Source organism: Festucalex cinctus, chromosome 3 (genome assembly GCF_051991245.1).
Source record: "Festucalex cinctus isolate MCC-2025b chromosome 3, RoL_Fcin_1.0, whole genome shotgun sequence".
NCBI classification, from domain to species: domain Eukaryota; kingdom Metazoa; phylum Chordata; class Actinopteri; order Syngnathiformes; family Syngnathidae; genus Festucalex; species Festucalex cinctus.
This window is the reverse complement of record NC_135413.1, coordinates 8,090,179-8,104,861: the sequence shown is the minus strand read 5'-3', so window position 1 is coordinate 8,104,861 and position 14,683 is coordinate 8,090,179. Positions and strand designations below refer to the sequence as shown.

The following is a 14,683-nucleotide window of genomic DNA, read 5'->3' as shown; positions in this document are numbered from 1 at the left end:
AAACCACGCGCAAAGATGTGAAGACAGCCATCCTCACGGATATTCCTGAGAAGACAAAAGAAACTGGAAGAGAAAATGCAAAACAAAGAAACCAATCAAGAAGATGATCATATAACTCTGAGGAGAGTGATGTTCCTGTAGCACTTGGTGAAGCGTCTGATTATGAAAGATCTGATCCTGAGAGAGGTCAACCAGAAAGCACAGATTGGTCAGTGTTATCAATTTTGCAAACAAACTCAGGAATGTCTGTTATATGGCAAGGTTGAAAAAGTTGACGATAATGAAGAACCCAGGAAACAGCAAAGTGTGGGTGGGAGAGACCCATCTTTGCCATAAAGCAAAATGATGTGGCACATGTTCCGAAAAGTGATGTTGTGAGGAAGCTGCTTCAACCTGGCCTGGAGGAACCACGCAAAGGAGAGCAACTTTTCATCTTTCCGTGCAACCTTCGGGGCTGGAATGTAGAACGGGTCTTGCTACAGCATCAGAGATGCTTCGGAATAAGGGTTCCAAAAGGGTTCTTTGTGAAGGGCAGATGTTCTACTCAGAACTATGGGCTTCAGGGGAACACTTTTTTGAAAGAAAAAAAATAAAAATCTCAAAGGTTCTTTTGAGGCTAAAAGTTCCTCTAAGAACCATTTCATTACAGAGAACTCTTTTTAGAAGAAGGCGTTCTTCAAGGGCTGGTGAAAACACAGGTATTAAGAAGATCCTTACCATCAAATATTCAAGTGTTGAGCTATGTTTCAGTATTCACTTAGAAATTCTTGGGAAATTTTACAAGGAGAGTATGGAGTATATTTTACCAGTTTATTTAACTAAAAAAAACAAAAAAAAACAAAAAAAAAACAAAACAAAAAAGTTACTCAAGCATTGAGAAATGAACTCATGACCTTCAGATTGGGAGACAATGACCGTACCACCTGTGATATGCCAATCTTGTTTACTGCATTGCTGGTGTCCAAATTGAGGCCAATTTGGAGTTACGAGGATTCCACCTGACAACAGCAATATACTAACACACAGCAGGAGCAGCATGGCTCACTGGCTGTCCCCGGCCGGACCTGTGGGTTTGTACCTCACCCTTTGAGTAGCCTTTTTGTTGTTGTTGAGTAAACTAGTAAAATGTACTCAAAACTCTCACTGTAAAATGTACTTAGAATTTGAGTGAAAAAAACAGGGAATTCGGGTACTGCCTTTAGCCAAAAGAGGGCGCGCTCTCCTCTCTACTTTTCTGAAAAGCCGGAAGGCGTTCTCGCCCCCAAGCCCGCCCCTGAAAACCAGAGAGTTGAAACTGAAAAACCATGACACTTGAAAAAAAAAGAGAAAGCGTAATAATCTGCAGATTGGCATTAAGAAAAGACATCATATGACAAAAAAAAGTTTTTTTCCATTCATCCATCCATCCATTTTCTAAACCGCTTGTTCCTCACAAAGGGGGTGCTGGAGCCTATCTCAGCTGGCTTCTGGGCAGTAGGTGGGGTACACCCTGAACTGGTTGCCAGCCAATCGCAGGGCACACAGAGACGAACAACCACTCACACACACAAGCACACCTACGGACAATTCAGAGCGCCCAATTAACCTGCCATGCATGTCTTTGGAATGTGGGAGGAGACCGGAGGACCCGGAGAAGAGCCACGCAGGCACAGGGAGAACATGCAAAATCCACCCAGGAAGGCCGGAGCCTGGACTCCATCTTGCTCGTTTTTTTTTTTTTTTTTTTTTTAATGTTTGTATTTTATTTTTCAATACAACCTTTTACAATGCCAATACTTGTTTCAATGTCAATGCAGCTTTTCCCACAATGTCGTTTTTTTGTTTTTTTAAATACCAAATCTTATTGTCAGTGTTGTGGCTCCATAGGTGGACACTCTACCACTAATTCACTGAGCTGGTTACTCCATTCAATGGTCACTCCATTCCATCTGTCCGAGACGAGCAATGTGAAATTGGCTTCATATTGAAAAATAAATTATATACGGTACTACAGTAATGATTAAAAATCTTCTATAGCATATACAAAAGAATATGTATTTCATAGCCAATTTCACAAAACCAGAGATTTAATTTGCGGTGATCAATTGGTTAGCAACTTGGCACGTCCGCCTCACACTTCAAAGATCAGGTGTTTGTATCTGGGCTGCGGCTTCCCACGTTCCAAAACCAGGCACACCCACAACCTAATAAGGGTTTACCAATAAACCGTAATTGTGATCATATCCACCTCTCCAGTTTTTTCTTTTCTTTTAGATTTTTTTTTTTTTTAAGCGCCATTCAGGGACTTCTTCTTTGGAGGTGCCACCAGATCTCAAGTTATCTTCACCATTTCCCGAAGTTAAATTTGACTGTAACTCTCTCTCCTCAGAACTCTTCCAGCCGGGTTTGAAGATGAGCGGCGAGGGGCCCTGCATGGCTCCGCAGGTCACCAAATCACACATGCAGATCCCTACGGCCTCCATGATGAGATAAGGAAAGTCAGTCAACAGCTAACGAGTTGTGGGCGGATTGATTCAAGTATGGATAACATCGATACAGAGATATAGGGGTATTGTTATTGCTTGACTCAATCATGAGATCAATACGTGAGTTATTTTTCTGTCCTGTACAATTATTCATGTGATGCAATTAAAAATAATTCTATATTTACTGGAATTTTAACAAATGAACTAATATGATACAGACAGCTTAGATGTGATTGAGTATAAAGATAGGATAAGGGACACTGTATACTTGCAATTTTTGCACTATACCAAGAGATCAAACATTTCTGCTACAATATTTACTTACAAATGTTGTCCATAACCATGTCCTAAATCCTTTCTTGGTTTTACTAACTGACTAATTAATAATCCAAAGGAAAGCACAAAAAAAGAACTTAAAAGTCATGAAATTTCATTTGGATTTAGAAATTTCATCCTGGAGAATCAACTTTAAAGGGGGAGTCTGCCCTTTTCAAACTGCTAGCAAGATTTGAATGTAGACTCCCTTCATCGCTCCCCGCTTGTGTCTCAAAGCCACGTCCCTCACTAAAATGAACAATAAAATCAACAAGATGTCTAAATTCATAACTGGATTTTTTCTCACCTGGTGATAGGCTGAAAAAATAACCTATAAATGACAATGATTTTTTTTTTCTTTTTATGATTTATATTGGAAACCAAGTCTGATGGGTGTGCCCGTATGTACGTGGCAAATGATTGACAACATCCCTTGACATGCCTTCTTCTCTACAATCTCTGACAGGCTATTTTTGTCAAGCTGTGATGTTTTTTTTTTTATAATATGGTAAATGGTACTTCATTGATATAGCGCTTTTTTTCACCTTACAAGGCTCTCAAAGCGCTTTCCATTTTGACTACTAATTCATGTACTGATAACCCAGCATCAGGAGCAACTGGGGATTCAGTATCTTGCTGAAGGATACTTGCACATGGTCATAATGGCCTCGTGTCGAACCCACAACCTCAAGACGACCAGGATACCACTGACCCATGCCGCCCCTTCACTAATTAAATTTGAAAAGATAATTTTTATCATACTATTAGGTATTATATTGTTATTTAAACATACATTACAAAAAGTGCTTATTTATTTATTTATTTATTTATTTTAAACTTCAAACTCCCCCAACTGACAATCCAGAACATCCAGGCATTTATTCCATAATGTTAATGCTTCCTTTACACGGTCAAAAATAAACAGTGTATTGTACTGTTTTTGCCTGTGACTACAAGCAGGCAGATTGTTATAGAAGTTAAACAGCATTTCATCACATTTTTTGACATGAAAAATAATCCTCACAAATGAAATTACAACGATCCAAAGTCCAAAATCTTGTCAATGAGCGGAGAGCTTCCTTTCATTGAGTTGGCCGCTATTTTGACTTGTGACGTAAAATCTAAATTTTCAATAATTATTATAAAAGTATTATATCGGTCACAGTATCAAAACTATCATCTATATTATATAATATCAAATCTTGCAGTATTGCACACCATAAGTACATGAGACTGTTGAAACAAATTCATTGTGTATAACATATTTTAGCAATTTCCTTCGTTTGCTTTTTTTTGGTTAGGATTTTCAACTTGATTTTCGCCTTTTCATTTAATTATGTTTTTAATTAATCGTCTTTTTTTTGTTTTCGTTTTAGTAAAGCAGCTTCTTCAAATAAAGTAATTTGCCTTGATTGTGAACGGTGCTAAATAAATAATCTCGCCTTGCCTTGTGAAGACACAGTAAGTGCTGTACTGTCAAACTTTGATTTTGTGAGAGCTTGCTGGCAAGTAATGAGCGCGCTCCGGAGGCAAACTTCAACAACCGTGCGCCGTGCACGAGCGGCTGCTAGTTGCTACCACTAAGCGACTGGCGTCTCGCCTCTGATTCGTGAGCATTTGCGAATGTGTATCCCTGCAGCTAACCAAGGAAACACGGACTACACTGAGCCGCCGACGGTCCCCTCTCCGCGCACACGACACTTTACCCGCGGTGAAGCCAAGGATATTCTTTCCGAGGTAAGCTGGGTTGTGCTAATGATGGCGAAAGAAGGTGTTTCTTTTTTCTTTTCTTTTTTGTTTGAGCGAGTGTGCTGTGGTCAAAACAACAGCGTTAGCTTCCCTGCCATTAGCGCGGGGGGGCTAACATAAGCTAGCCGTGTTGCTAGCTTGTTTGCGGCCTTCATTTGTTAAATAAACCTTAATTGTCGCGTTCAGACGAACATTACGCGTTACTTCTAGCAAGTGGACACGTTGTCGTTTGTTTGTTTTGGTAGCCGGCTCGCTAAGTCAACAAATGGTCGATTTCTTGAGCTTACATGCTAAGGTTGCTGCTGTCCGTCACGACAAGGCCGTATGTGTCTGTAACACAAGCCAGCAAGGAATATGCCATTGTTGCCTCGAAAAATCTTATGATTTCACACATTTTGTTGTTGACTCAAGTTTGGCTCAACCTAAATGACTCCGTTTGGTTCAAGATAAATGTATTTTTTAAAATGTCCGTGTTAGTTGAAAGATCAGCACAGACTTGGTTGTGGTTACCGTGAGTGACCTGGCTTCAAGTAGAGGCTTGAATGTGAGCATTGAGCATGAAATGTAATTGGAATGTCTGCGTCCTGGAACATTATCTTATCTTTTTAATCGGGTACTCTTAAGTTGACGTGGTCGTAACATGCACACCTGTGTACGTGTAATGAACCAGCCCGCGAGGTACATTCTCGGTTGCATTTTGCCATTTAGCGTCTGTGTATGTGGGGATTAATGCTCCTGTGTAAAATGAGCTTTATTCCATGTATGAGTGTCATTACGAGCAACAAGCTGATTTCTAGGCTTAAGTTAGATCACATTGTCAAAATTCTTTTTATTGTACAAATGATAAAACTAACAATGATTACATTGTTGTTGCTTTCATTTAATTAAAGAAAGAGGATGCACCAAAGAGGTGGCATGAGACTGCACCTATAGTCTTTCTTCCTTGGGCTCACGATAACCGTTGGTGATCAGCTGAGTAGCCTGTTGCCATAGCAACACTCACTGAGTCAAGCATCAACACTACAGTGGCGCATCAACCCTTCTAGAAGTGTGTTTTTTGCAGCGTGTTCCCCAATTATATCCATCCTGACTACCAGCAATTCAAATTTATCCTATGTAGTGAACCTTTTTAAAGCTGAATATCTCCCACCCAGTGCATACGTTTGAATTAACTCCTTTTGTGCTCTATAGAGGACATTTCAGTGTGGTATAAAATGAGTGTTAAAACACAGGCGATGGTGGGTGGTTGGTTGTTTGTTTGTTTGTTCTTTTTGCCATGACCTGCAACTGATCACCGAGTGTTATTTTGTCACGCCGCGGGGATTGTTTTTTTCTTTTCTTCACGCCGAGGGGATGGAATAAGCTCTTCTTTCGCGCCCAAGAAGACTTTGCAATGCGAGCCTTATTTGTGACCGGGAATTCACCATCAAGGGTTATTTTGTCACGGTGAGTGTACAAAGTTTACCTTTACTACGTTGGTATGATTTAGAGTACTGCTGTACACGCTAAATAAAGCTAGCAGGAGATTTGACGGTCGCGGCAAAATAACTACTGACTATTAGACACCGTCACACAATTAAGCCGCTGCCAAGCACTACACGAGGGAGCAAACTAAATGACAATATTACAAGTATTTCTGTAACATTATTGTTGTGTTTACCTTCGTCTATCCATGGCGTACTGACTCCAGTTTCTGTCACCGGGGCTTCGAATTGGCTGTCCCATAATTTCTCTCGGCAGCCGCTGTACTGATCGATGAGCGTTTTATAGTCTTGCTGTCGCTATCTTTGCAGCTTATACAGACTTTTTCAGGGTCGTGTGAGCATTTTAGTTGTTCATCACCACACCAAGCTTGGCAGGAATGACGTGCATGGTGGCTTGGGTGACGCTGATTCAATTAATTTGAATACAAATATCCTTTCGAGTCCTACTATAAGTCTAACAAATACATTGAAACATTGTATAAACTTTGCACAATGTTTCAATGTATGTAAAGCACCATGAAGCTGAATTTTATTGATATGAGCCACAACCACAACAGATGGACCAACGTGACATGTCTATAATTATTGCTGGATTTCTTTATCTGGTTTATCTGTATGAAATCAAATTGCGGATAATTATCGGCAGATTTCTCTATTCTCTGGTTTATCTGTTTGACATCAAATTGGTCGATAAGTGCCGATAATTATCGGCCACCAATATTATCGTGCATCACTAGATTTAAATGTTGTTAGCATGTTTTCTATAAGACTCTTAAGAACACAAAGTATTGTTTGAATTATTTTAACTGTATTTGAGCCTAGCATTTAAGTTTTAAAAAAATGTCCTCTGTAGTGGACACATAGCTTAAAAATAAAAACTTCTTTTTTTTTTCAAGAATTTATTTTGCAGTTTTCCCAATTACTTCACAAAGATTGGGAATATCAAAATAAGCATGACTGGACAATATTTTTTTCCTGGTAGTCAGGAGGATATAAGTAGGAGCACGGCATTTTACAAAGAATGCCAACAATGGTTTGTGCTGTAGTTATTTTTACGATAAGCGTGCGTAGTATCGGACACTGGTCATTTTGCCATTTCGTCTAGAATTAACTTGATAACTGCACTATTTTTATATTGAATTAATTATGCCTGTTGTAATGCATTTTGTACACAAAGGTGGCATTTGGTGATGATCTATTTTATTAAACTGAAGAGCAAAAATGCATGTAGCCTATCAATATTTCTTTACGTGCAGACATGAAAGACAGTGTGTAGACCGAAGCATGAGAGCCTTGGCCATGTCTAACTCATTTTGTAAACAGAAGCGCTTGGAATCAGGCGAGCCTTGGTCGTTTGAAACTGGGCTCACAGTATTTTTTTATACAATAATATTATACAATAATATTTGTACAATAAGGAAGAATTTCACAAAAAATATTTTGATGCAGTATTAGGTAGGGCTAAATGATTAATTGAATTTGCGATGTCAAACCAGCTTCCTACTAATGCAGGGTTCACCAATTCTGGTCCTCGAGGTCCGGAGTCCTGCAGGTTTTCGATGTTTTCGCCCACTAGCACACCTGATTCATATAATCAGTTCATCAGCATGCCTGATAACGATCCTGATCTTTATTATCAGGTGTGTTGGTAGGCCGAAACATCTAAAACTTGCAGGACTCCGGAACCCGAGGACCGGAATTGATGAACCCTTTACTAAAGTATCGGGGTCAGAGGATAAAGTCTGGTCAACAACAGCTTGTGTCTAATGTGCAACAGTAGTTGTTAATTTATAACATTCAGCATAACAGCCATTCTCATTGCGTCTCACATTGTGAATGAGATTTAGAAAAAACATAAGTGTTATTTTGTATTTTGCTGCTATTTTTTTTCTTCTTTTTTTTTTTTTAATTTGCTGTTGTGTGTTGCACTTGAGGGCCACCATAATTTGGACTATTAGCAATAGAGATAGACCGATATGCTTTTTTCAGGGCCGATACCGATTATCGGTAGTCAAGGAGGCTGATAACCGATATTTGAAGCCGATATTCATTTGCAGTAAAAGTTAAAATGCTGGCATCAAATTTTTGAATAATGCAAACCCTAACCGTTCTTTACAATGGATTCTCACACTACGCTTGTCATTTTACATCCTTCCATCTGCAATAAGATGTTGGTGGCGGGGGGAGTTAAATGTGGGGGCCACATGACATTACCTTTTATAGCATTTGGGATACTAGGGGTGTGCTCAAAAAATCGATACGGCAATATATCGTTGCGGGCCTCATTACAATACACGTATCGATACGCAGGCATCAGAATCGATATTGCTCATTAGCTTTAAATAGGCAGTTTTATTTATTTTTTATTTACTTTTTTATTTATTTATTTCCTTATTTATTTACTTCTAAACTCAACATGGCACATGTCTTAATGTACCAATTTTCGTATATTTTGTTTAAAAACTAAATAGAATGTGTTACATGAAAAAAATGCTGTTTTTATTTCCCCAAATTTGTCAAATAAGCACATTTTAGGGCTCTAATTTGAATACTTTGATATTTTTGCTCCTATCGGCTCATGCATATGAATAAATTTTCCTGGTGTTTCTGTGAAAGCTGCTTCTTGTTCTGCAGTCTGTGCACATTTAAACCAGGCATGCCGCTTGGTGGTAAACCAGAAGAGCTGCTAACAAAAATATTTTTTTCAGTCAACATAACAAACATATCCTTTAGGTATACATATAACTGTTATTATAAAATGCAAGTAAATTAATGTAATATATCGGGATACGTATTGCCGTGAAGATCAAGTATTGGGATACATATGTATCGCGACCTCTGTATCATGATACGTATCGTCAGGGCCGTCGCTAGCCATTTTGGTGCCCTAAGCATAAATGTTTTGTGGTTGTGCTGTGGTTGTAATTTATTTAAATTATTATTTATTGTTTTTATAAGGCCATGTTAAATGAAACAGATTAATGTAACTGCAATGGATTAAATTCCTAATGTAAATATTCATATTCTTTATAATGCATTAAATTAGAGCAAGAAGTTTCTACTCTTTGTAGCATTGGTACTTTTGACTGTCTAAAATAAAACTCAATGCCACTACTATTAACAAATAAACATCTGGAAATAAACAAAGTGCAAGAAAGTTAGTTGCGGCCCTATAGAGGCACATGTCTACATTTCTGGGCTGCAAAATCGGCTATCAGGTCATCATATGACAGCTTTTGTGCAATTTCCGCATTTATGTTAGGGTAGGAAATGCTCCTTGAACATATTGAAGCATTGATCCTGTATTCAGAAATACAAGACAATATTCAGGGATTCTACAATGAAATATGGTTTTGATCTAACCATGGTACAAACATTTTCTAAATTGATTAGGATTATGGTATTGTGCAGGCCTATATTTAAAACACAGGTACATGAAAATTTTAATAATCTACCTTTTTAGAGAAGGACTGATAGGGCACTATGTAAAAATTCTGGACATAATGTTAAAACTATGAATATGAAATGAGGAAATCTACTTGGCCTTAAGATGATTATTATTATTATTTTCAAATTACACTTTCACCAGTACATGCCGCTCTTGGCCGTTCCATATGAAACAATATTGTCTCGTCACATTCCATTTACCCTATAATGAACGTGCTAGTCACAACCATTCCACTGCGGCGGTTTGGAGTGTTTTTTTTTTTTTTTTTTTTTGCTAACTGTGGTCATGTAAACATAGCTGCTACAAAATAAACAAATTGTCATACCTGCAAGTGAGCATCATCTCATTGTTTTTTCTTTTCCTCTTTTCCGCCCCCAATTCTTGATGCCTTTTTAATGACATGTCCAGATATCCAAGAATAAACTTCTGCCAAATTTGCGATTGAAGCATAAAGTGCACCCCTCCCCCCTCCCCCTTTCCCTAGTAGTTTGCTCCGTTGGAGCAAAAGTGCACCCCGCCCCCTACCCCTTTCCCTAATAGGAACAAACTACAGTACTAGGGGAGGGGTGGGCACCAACGTAGACCAGCGATACCGCTCGTCGAGTAAATAATGCTACGTTATTTTTTGTATTTATTAACATGCTTTACAAGCTTTTATTATAAATATTAGACACTGATATTATAATTACTAATATTATTATTTTTACGGGCTTGATTTGTTTTTTGGTGCCCCCTTAGGCAGTTGGTGCCCTACGCGCAGTGCGTGATAAGCGTATGCGGAGCGCCGTGTCTGTGTATCGTATCGTGAGTTTGGCGGCGATACCCAGCCCTATGGGATACTAGTGGTTTTATTATATAAATGTTATGTTTTTATATTTTAAAGTAATAGGAAGAACCCTGTCATTCAAAATGTGCTGTGGCATTACTTATTACTACAGCAAAAAAAATAAAAAATATGCCATGAGAAAAACTATTCATCCCTGAACACCATACAGTTCTTGTAGACCTTATTCTCATTATGATTATTGTTATTGTTACCATATAGACAGTATTGATAAGCTTATGATCTTAAATCTAGAACAGCAATATCATGCTACTCCTCTCTACAAGAGAACTGTCAAAAGACAGCTTCGGGACACACTTCATCATGTAGTTTACTGCCACTGAGGATGTCCCAATCAACGCAGAAAAAAGGTAGAGTAAAATAACTTGGTTATAATAATAGTAAGAATAACTTGGTTAAACAGACATTGTTGCGCTGGACCGCTGCCAGTTTCTGCAGTTTAATGTGTTTTACACTTACAGACACGTGTGTATATGGGCACATTATTCTCTCACTACTGTACTGTACTGTATCACTTAATGGCACAGATTTACTTGTCTAAATAATAACTGGGCTGCAACATAATTCACATTAACAAGCACTATTTTAGCTGTACACATGAATGGTTATTAACACACGAGAAAGTTATACAACACACCAAACATGAGCTCATTACTCAAAGTATGATGCACGTAACGAAATTACATCACTGAACATTAATTGCAGCCGACTACGGCCGTAGATGTCACATAATGGCGGCGCCCATTGAGAGCATCATGTCCGAACTGACGGCAGACATGACGTGAAGAGAGAGACAAAACGAGCAAATAAGCACACAATACTTTAGTGCACTTCTCTACTAATGCCTAGCATACGGAAGAGAACACGTTCGTGTAGTTAAACGGTGTTTGAGACTTTAACGCGGACTTTAACGAGGTGCACAACGAGCTGTCAATCAAATCGACGTCGAAGCTTAAGGCACACGACGGCAAACCAGTGCGACAAATAAACACAATATAAAGTAACTAAACGCTATTTAGTGTACTGTCACTGTGGCATCTAACTGCATAATCGCTGTACAACAAGTAGTGGGCGTGACCCAGAATGCAATGTGTGCGTCACGAGAGGTAAATATAATGACGTTACTCTATTTTTAACATGGAACTAGACTAGACTAATTTAATAATGACAACTGTTAATATTTGGAACCTTTCTAACAAACATTGTTTACTTAAGTGAAAATGTGTGTGATTCCCTCCGAGTAGTTGAAGTCTCTTCTCTTTTAACTTACCTTCGAAGCATGTGTCTCTCGCGTTGTGTCCGTGGGTGCGTGTGTGACGGGCTACTGTGATACATGACATACACTACTGATTGGTTCTGGCTCTTGTACGGCTAACCAATCAGATGCTGCTGTGGGCGTTACGTTGCTGGAGTTGGACTCCATAACAGACAGAGACGCTCTGGGCTGCATTCGAAGCGAAAAGACGGAGTTTTAAATGGATCGCTTATATCGGCCGTCAGATTAATAAAACAGACCGATGCCGATATGTACCAATATGTCAAATATCGGCCTCGATTATCGGCCCGGCCGATTATCGGTCTATCTCTAATTAGCACTGAGCAGTACATTGTGAAAAGAAAAGTGAGATTGCTCACTGAATCAGTGGAGGCTAGTGTCTGTGGATCTCACTCTGCTTCATCTATCCTTCACTCCTTCCTCTCTTTAGTTGTTCCTCTGGTGTCTTGAGTTCTCACAAATCTGTTGGAGTTTAGAGGTTTCTGGGGTTGGTGTAAGATTCTGGTTTTGTAACCATGTGGGTGGCTGGTGGTGTTTGGTTGGTGCTGGATTTCAGTTTGATTAATCTTTATTTCCTTTGATCTTTCCTCTGGTCTCCTGACTTTTTGAACTTCACGACTCTGGCGAGACTGAAGTATCCAGTTAAGGTGAAGGGTAATGGGATTTTTTTTTAGTAGGATTCAGATGAACTTATGAGCACAAATTCAGACGAATTCAGTCGCGCCGCGCACACACACACACACACAGTTACACGCGTACGCACACAAATGTGCGCATAAGCACACTGGGGGGGGGGGGGGGGTGAGATTGGTGTCAGAGAGGGCAGCTGGTGGTAGAGCCTTCTGACAGACAAGGCTGATATCTGAGCCCTGCAAATGGAGTTGGGCGGAGATAGTGGCGGGTAGGGGATTGCAGGGGGACAGAGAGGGAGAATGTCCATGGTGGTAGCAGAGTTAACGGCTATGCCACTGAGAATACAACTACAGACATGGGTAGGTGCATAAAAAAAGGAAAAGCGAGCGAGCGTACTCTGTTAGTGCTGATATTGGACACCAGCTCAGCTCCACACCCTGGAGCGGGAGAGAGTGGAAGACAAAGTTTTGGGAATCTCCCTCCCCCCTCCCCTGGAAGCAGCAAGGGGCAGAATCTTTGTTTTGCAATCCTCCAGCAAAACTGCATTGTTTTGCTTTGGAATTATAGCCTGAACTAAAACTGCAATGTAACCACTATTAGTTTATTATTTTTATTTGACACATGCACGCTTAGAACTAGGGCTGCACAGTGTTGTGGAATTAACTTAAGGTCCTTAAGTTTTAAGTTAACTTAAGTTTTTTACTTGAAAAAATGAAATTTGAAACCGAAGATTCATGTGTTGACCTTGAATTTCACCAAAATAAAGATGGATTCAAAATAAAATGTGGAACAATTTTTTCGGGTCAAATATAATTTTGATTCACTTTTGAGTTTTGAATGTTATTTTTCACTTTTCGCTTCCATTTATATTTTGACATTGAGGTCTTATTTTTTTCAGTTGCATGTTTTTAACCTTTCTGATTCAGATCTTTTTTTTATATATATATATATACATACGGTTTCAAATCTTTTTTTCCCACTTTCAGAGCTTTTTGTTGTTGTTGTTGTTGTTGTTGTTGTTGTTGTTGAACAAAAATGTTCAAAATGTTCCCCCACTTCTTTCTTTTCAGAGGTCTCCACATTTCAAGAGAAGACGAAAACCTTATTTGGAAATCTTATGGACGAAGGTGAGTGTTTTTTTTGTTTTTGTCATGGTGAGGGCACACCATCTTCTTCAATTAACTTTAGAAGGCAAGGCAAAGCAGCTTCATTTATATAAATACTTCAAAATAGAATTGAGACTCCATGGTTCAACATTATGCCTTTTCATTGGGGCCGCCAGGGGCTATATTGTGGTGATCCTCCCAAAACCAACACTGGTCCTGTATATATCGCTGGCCTTGGGCACATGTCAGAATTTGATCAATTTAAAATTTTTCCAAAAATCTGTACTATTATTTGGTCCCCACTAGGGCTGCCAAGATTAGTCGACTAGTCACGACGACGTTGACGACCAAAACGTTGACAATTAATATTAATCAGCGCTTGACACTGCGACCAATTCACCCGCAAATGCGGCCAACTGTACAGCGTGTGCTGGTGAAATATTAATCCAGTCGCACGGCGCGAGTACATATTCTAAATGAGTGGTGCAACGGACAGGCTCATTTTTGAGCCGGGATCCAAACTATGTATGTGCCACGGTTTGGGTCCTCCATCCGCGGAATGAGCTGCAGAGGCGGACTTAAAAATAAAAGTCTTTCAAGTCATACATTGACATTGATTCAACGGGGAACCGCTCGAATGCTATTTTTAGACCGCAAGGCCATGTGACTTGAGCAGCTTGAACCCGGAAGTGGGTCAAAAAGCTCGCTCATTGACGAGCCATGCAAGTAGTGCTTGTTTTGTTCTCGTTTATCTCCGGAAAAACATGCCGAGGAAACACAGCTGTTATGGAACTTGCAGAAAACCACTCCAGACACTGCAAGCGTCCACATGTGAAAGATTTATTCTTTATTCGTTTCCCGAAGCCAAAAATTCAGTCATAAATGTGAAGGGGGATCAACTTGTGTGGACGTCCAAAAGAGCAGTTTAACGCCAGCGAAGTGAAGCCGTTCACCTAGCGAGCGACCAGAACTGTTGACCATACAACAACCAGAGCGTCCCTATCACAAAGAGATGGCAGCAGCAAAGGGCTCATGTTGGTCTGATTATGATATTTAGCAGAAAACTGAAAAAAAAATAAAAAATTAATTTAGTGCAACCGTATTGTGGAGTTCGCTCTCCATAGCGTTGCTTAGCCGTTTAAACAACAGTCCACTTATGATGACGTCTTCTTGCGTTAAACATGAGGATAGGGCTGCTTGATTATGGGAAAAATAAATAATCATGATTATTTTGGTAGTAATTGAAATCATGATTATTTTTGTGTTTGAAACAAAAAAATGTTTAAACATTTGAAAATATTAAGACAAACTAGAGCTGAGAGCAGCTATATAGGGCCCTTGCAACCCGGGCCACGTTGGGGTA

At 39.4% G+C, this 14,683-nt stretch overlaps 1 protein-coding gene across 3 annotated transcripts in view; it reads left to right on the top strand.

Moving 5' to 3' along the window:
* The first annotated feature begins 4,219 nt into the window (after window positions 1-4,219).
* siah1 (siah E3 ubiquitin protein ligase 1) overlaps window positions 4,220-14,683 on the top strand; it is a 77,160-nt gene continuing 66,696 nt past the window's right edge. The window contains exons 1-2 of one of the 3 annotated variants that reach the window (XM_077515643.1): window positions 4,220-4,517; window positions 13,285-13,341. In XM_077515643.1, the coding sequence (XP_077371769.1) occupies window positions 13,332-13,341 (10 nt within the window). In that variant the 5' untranslated portion in view covers window positions 4,220-4,517; window positions 13,285-13,331. Of the gene's footprint in view, window positions 4,518-5,551; window positions 5,976-13,284; window positions 13,342-14,683 lie in introns of those variants that run through there. The other 2 variants (XM_077515641.1, XM_077515642.1) reach the window with 2 other exon arrangements.